The sequence below is a fragment of the Lipotes vexillifer genome, unplaced genomic scaffold (assembly GCF_000442215.2).
Source record: "Lipotes vexillifer unplaced genomic scaffold, Lipotes_vexillifer_v1.1 scaffold1129, whole genome shotgun sequence".
Taxonomy (NCBI): Eukaryota; Metazoa; Chordata; class Mammalia; order Artiodactyla; family Lipotidae; genus Lipotes; species Lipotes vexillifer.
Window position 1 is genome coordinate 3,121,041 of NW_006789022.1, and position 5,012 is coordinate 3,126,052.

The 5,012-nt window shown below is 52.4% G+C and overlaps 1 protein-coding gene across 5 annotated transcripts in view; it reads left to right on the forward strand.

The window, feature by feature from the left end:
* Positions 1-3,544, forward strand: part of SLC22A6 (solute carrier family 22 member 6) — a 7,403-nt gene extending 3,859 nt beyond the window's left edge. Inside the window, exons 7-10 of one of the 5 annotated variants that reach the window (XM_007462113.1) lie at positions 982-1,196; positions 1,307-1,415; positions 2,748-2,951; positions 3,269-3,542. In XM_007462113.1, coding sequence (XP_007462175.1) covers positions 982-1,196; positions 1,307-1,415; positions 2,748-2,951; positions 3,269-3,353 — 613 coding nt within the window. In that variant the 3' untranslated portion in view covers positions 3,354-3,542. Of the gene's footprint in view, positions 1-981; positions 1,197-1,306; positions 1,416-2,747; positions 3,009-3,265 lie in introns of all 5 variants that reach the window. The other 4 variants (XM_007462115.1, XM_007462112.1, XM_007462111.1 and 1 more) reach the window with 4 other exon arrangements.
* The last annotated feature ends 1,468 nt before the right edge of the window (positions 3,545-5,012 follow it).

Below are 5,012 nucleotides of genomic sequence, written 5' to 3' on the forward strand. Positions count from 1 at the left end.
GATGCAGGGAATGGGAGAAGGGAGACAAGAGGGAGGAAGTCTGCAGACCAGCTATGAGGGGCAGGAATCCCCCACCAGAGAGAGTCTTAAAGAACCAGATGACCTCCAGTCTCAGTTTGCCTCCAATCCCCAAACTGGGCATCAATCTCTCCATATTCTTCTTTTATCAGCTCTGTTCCAGTATGGAAACACTTCATCAGTACTGATGGCCCGCAGAGTCAACAGAATTACATCACAAAGGCAGAGACAAGGCTGGCTTGCAAAACATTGAGAGACATCACTGGCCTTGTGGTGCCTGCCAGAAACACAGGCACAGGCAAAACTCATCTCTGAAAGTACACTCTGGCCAGGGTTGAGACCAGCCAAAAATCTTCCTTTCCCACTGCCACATCACCCATTACCCCTCTTACGTGCTACTCTCCCAACCCCATCATCATAGCAATCCCATGACAATTAAGAGAAACATGGTCAGAAGGAACAATCCTGCCAATGAATTCTTTGCTTCCAATTTGGGCTTTACTCCAGGTTGTGGGTTCTGTCCAACAACCTGAGCTTTATATTCTGGGCTCTTGACATCTTAAGAAGCACAGCACCCATCCCAGGACCACGGACAGGTCCCGGAAAACTCTGGCCTCTCCCAACACCTTGGCCCTAAATATATGGCTTCGGATATCCACTTGCCCTCCCTCAGTCCAGTATCAATAGATAAAATAAAGACTAAAACTGTGTAAATCCTACGTGGCAACTAAGTAAAAAATTCCTAATACATTGGGGACACTATCAGAAGACTGAGAAATCTGGGGTATTGGAGGACTACCCCAATACTTAAAGTGCATACTAAATGACAGAAGAAATATTAGGCAAGGTAGATTCCAGGTTCTTAAGCAGGGTAACCTGTTCAACTCACCCCTGTTTTGGATGAGCACTCCCCCACCTTTATTCTTCCTAACAAACTCCATACCCCTCATCCCTTCCCACTAGGTTTGCCACTAGCTTTGCCTACTATGGGCTGGTCATGGACCTGCAGGGTTTTGGGGTCAGCATCTACCTAATCCAGGTGATCTTTGGTGCTGTGGACCTGCCTGCCAAGCTTGTGGGCTTCCTTGTCATCAACTCTATGGGCCGCCGGCCTGCCCAGATGGCCTCACTGCTGCTGGCAGGCATCTGCATCCTGATCAATGGGGTGGTACCCCAGGGTGAGCACCCATGAACATCTTGGTCCCTCATCCTTGGCCACACCCCCAGACATGACCCAACTTCTCAGCCCGCACTCCCGAGATCTGCTGACCCCCTCTCTTCTCTCTAGATCAGTCCATTGTCCGAACTTCCCTTGCTGTGCTGGGGAAGGGCTGCCTGGCTGCCTCCTTCAACTGCATCTTCCTGTACACTGGGGAGCTGTACCCCACAATGATCCGGTGAGTGGGAGCTTAATGGGAGGGGCTTTGGGACAAGACATTCCCCCGCACACAGGTCAGACCCAGAGCACAGTCCAGTATGCCCCAGCCCAAGGCCTCCTCCCAGCACCTAATCGTGAAAGGTCTATATCAGCCGCTCAGTACACACCTAGGCTGCCCACTAAGCTCTTACCTGACCTAAGGGGAAGATTTGAGCCACCAACTGGGACAGGGTTGGAGGCCAGGAAGACACATCTCAGAGGCAGTTAATTGAAGTCCCCCCCTTGATCTTCAAAGCACAAGTTAGAAGCTGCCACAAAATCTAAATTCCATCTTTAACCAAGTAGTATGTCTAAAACCAAAGACCACAAACACGAAAGTAATTTTTTATCACAGAGCAACCACTTAATAATGGTGGTTCTGGGAGTTGTATGGATAAATACAGCACTGCTTTTTTGAGTGCCAAGGTTTCAGGGAGGGGGTATTTTTGCATTAAGACACCAGAAACACATATCTATTTTAAGAATGGGATGCAAAACAACAACAAAAAATAGAATGGGGTGCAAAATTCATATGAGATGTCAAAGAAATGCCAGGCTTCCCTAGGCTACTTGGAATGAGAACCCCAAGGGGTCACGGTTACTGTCCTGTACCTTCAAAGGATTTCAGCTGAAAGAACAATAGTATAAAGTAGTACTATGTGCCAGGCACTGTCAAACTGTTTACAAATATCAACTCTTTTGGTCCTCATAACAAGCTTATGAGGTAGGTACTATGATAATTCCCATTTTCCAAATCAGAAAACTGAGCCACAGAGAGGTTAAGTGCCTTGCCCAAGGTCACACAGCTTATAAGTCAGGAAGCTTAGATTTGAAAGCAAGCAGTTTATCTCCCTAGTCAAACTTTTTAACCTCTGCTCTCTTAGAGAATGTTCTTAACATGCAGAGTCCAGGTCCCTTCCCCTGGGGATTCTAATCTGTGTGGAGCTGGGGCAACTGTAAATCAAATCCCTCAGGTGATCTGACAACAACTGGCCGAACTAAGCTAACTCAACCGTTCAGGAAACTGTCCAGAGAGGGCAAGAGACTTGCCTAAGGTCACATAACAAGTTAAAGGCAGAGGCAAAATTCAATCTCCTGATTCTCTGCCCAGAGTCTTTCCCAACCTGTTTTGGTTTTTTCTTTTTAATCTCCAAAATAAATGGCAAATTGGTTAGCTAATCAAATGGGGAACAGAGCAGGCACCAGTGGGTCTCCTGGGGCTGGGCCTGAGCTGCCCTGGCCCCAAATTCAGCCAGAACCTCAGCATTCATGCCAGAACACTAACCGGCACCCATCCCCCTGGGTCCCGCAGGCAGACAGGCTTGGGAATGGGCAGCACTCTGGCCCGAGTGGGCAGCATTGTGAGCCCACTGGTGAGCATGACCGCCGAGATCTACCCCTCCGTGCCTCTCTTTATCTACGGCGCTGTCCCCGTGGCTGCCAGCGCTGCCACTGCCTTCCTGCCGGAGACCCTGGGCCAGCCACTGCCAGACACTGTGCAGGACGTGGAAAACAGGTGGGCCTCCACCCAGAGACAGCAGGGACTCTCCCCGGGTCACACATCCAGGCTGGGGTGGCATTAAGACTCAAACCCAGGCCTCCTCTTCCAGGCCAGGGCCCTTTGTCCCTGTGTCCCCAGTTGGCTGAGAGTCTGCTGGAGTCCTTCCTTCCTGGGGCTCGCGGCTCCAGAGAGTGGTAGATGTTTGGGGCAGAGAGCCTTTAGCTGGGCACAGCTGAATGGAGAGCCCCCTGGGAGCCCCAGGCTGGCCTGGGGGCTGCATACAGAGGGCACCATTCTCCTGCCCACCCACCCACCCCGACCTGCCGCAGGAGGAGAGGGAAGAGGAGGCAGCAGCGACAGGAGCGAAAGCAGATGGTCCCGCTCCAAGCCTCAGCACAAGCGAAGGACGGACTCTGAGCGCTGAAAAGGAGCCTTACAGAGCCCTAAAGGAAGACAGTGTCCTACAGGTCCTGGGCCACTCGCAGGAGAAGGGGGAAGGGGGGATGGTGGCCCAAGTGCTGGGGCTATGGTTCAGGGACCACTCCCCAGGGGCCCCCCTCTCTGAACAGACGCCACGAAGACCGCATATTAAAAGGTTTGTGCGCAGCATCTCCCTTTGTCTCTCCTGTCTCAAAAGTAACAGCCACTCCACTTCTGCCAGCTTCCAGTCCAAAAGAGCATACAATCCAGTCCCCCCACCCTCAATCCCCAGGACTTTACAAACCATCCCAGGCAACTGGAGAAGACCCTCTTTCCTCGGCCCCCTCCCCTGTGGCCCTGCTTTCCTCCCTCTTCCCTCCTTCCTTCTCTAACCTATCTAAATATTGCTATTTCTGAGTTTTAAATCCCTTATACTCCACCGCTTCCCTATCAGGCTGGAAACTGACAAGGGACTAAAATGAAAGCAGCCAATCAGAGGCTTTGTTTCAGGATCCTCCCTCTCTGTGAAAGCTCCTGGGAACTTCTGGCAGCAAAGGAAGGAGAAAAAAGAGAGCAGCTGTGACGTCAGGATGCGGATCCCTGCTCCTCTGGATTCCAGCAGGGTCTGGACTCAAAATGAGTTTGCCACTTCCAGCTGTGCACCTGGAGATTCAGCTCGCTAGCTATCCTAACCCTCCGCACTGCACTTCCCGGCCTTTCTTTGCTGCTCTGCCTCCAGCGGGCCCTGGGTTGGTGGAGGGGAAGGAAGAGAAAAAGGGAGGGTGGAACCCAGCCAGAGAGCCACCTCTGAGTGCTAATTCGGTGCCAGGCACTGTCCTAAGCACTTTGCATGTATTAAGGCATTCAGTCCTCCCAGGAGCCTTCTAGAGATAAGTGCTAGTATTATCCCCATTTTACAGGTAAGGAAATCAAGGCACAGATTCACACAGCTATTAAACTGTAGAGTCAGGGTTAGAAGCAGACCTCGTGGAATGTGTGTGCCAGGACATCCCCCCCCCCCCCCCAAATGCCCCGGGGGCTGTGAGGCACTGAGACTTTGGCCGCTTCCAGCCCCAGGGCTGGGCTTCTACTCCTCCCTCCTGAGCTGGAAAGAGACCGAGAAAGGGGGGGGGGGGTGGTGACCAGATCACATGGTAGGAACCATGTGAAAGGAGGGATAGAGGGTAGTTTAGGGATCACAGCCAGGAAAAGAGGAACATCCAGTCACCTGCATCAGCAAGGGAGCTCCCTTCAGGGAGGCTGGGGGTGGGGGTGGAGGTGGGGGCTTAGAGTGGGGAGGCCATGGGAAAAGATAGTCCTTTTAACACCCACAGGTGGCAGGAAGGAGGGGGCCAGCAGTGCCCTCTAGTACGTGTACTTGCTTAGTCATGCTTGTCTGCTGGCTCACTGCCCCTTACTCTTTACCCTGCAAGCGACCCAGCCGCCCAGACCCTCGTCCCCTGGAGAAAGTTCACACTCTCAAGCTGTAAACATTGCCTTCCAGGTGGGACCCGAGGGCTCGAGCTGAGTCAGGGCAACCTGGAGAGGGAAGGTGGCCTGGAGCTCCCCTGAAAAAGCCACAAAGCCCTGGGAGAGCTCAAGGCAGCTCAGAAAGCCAGAGGACAGACTGGGCAGAGCTGAAATCACCATAACCCA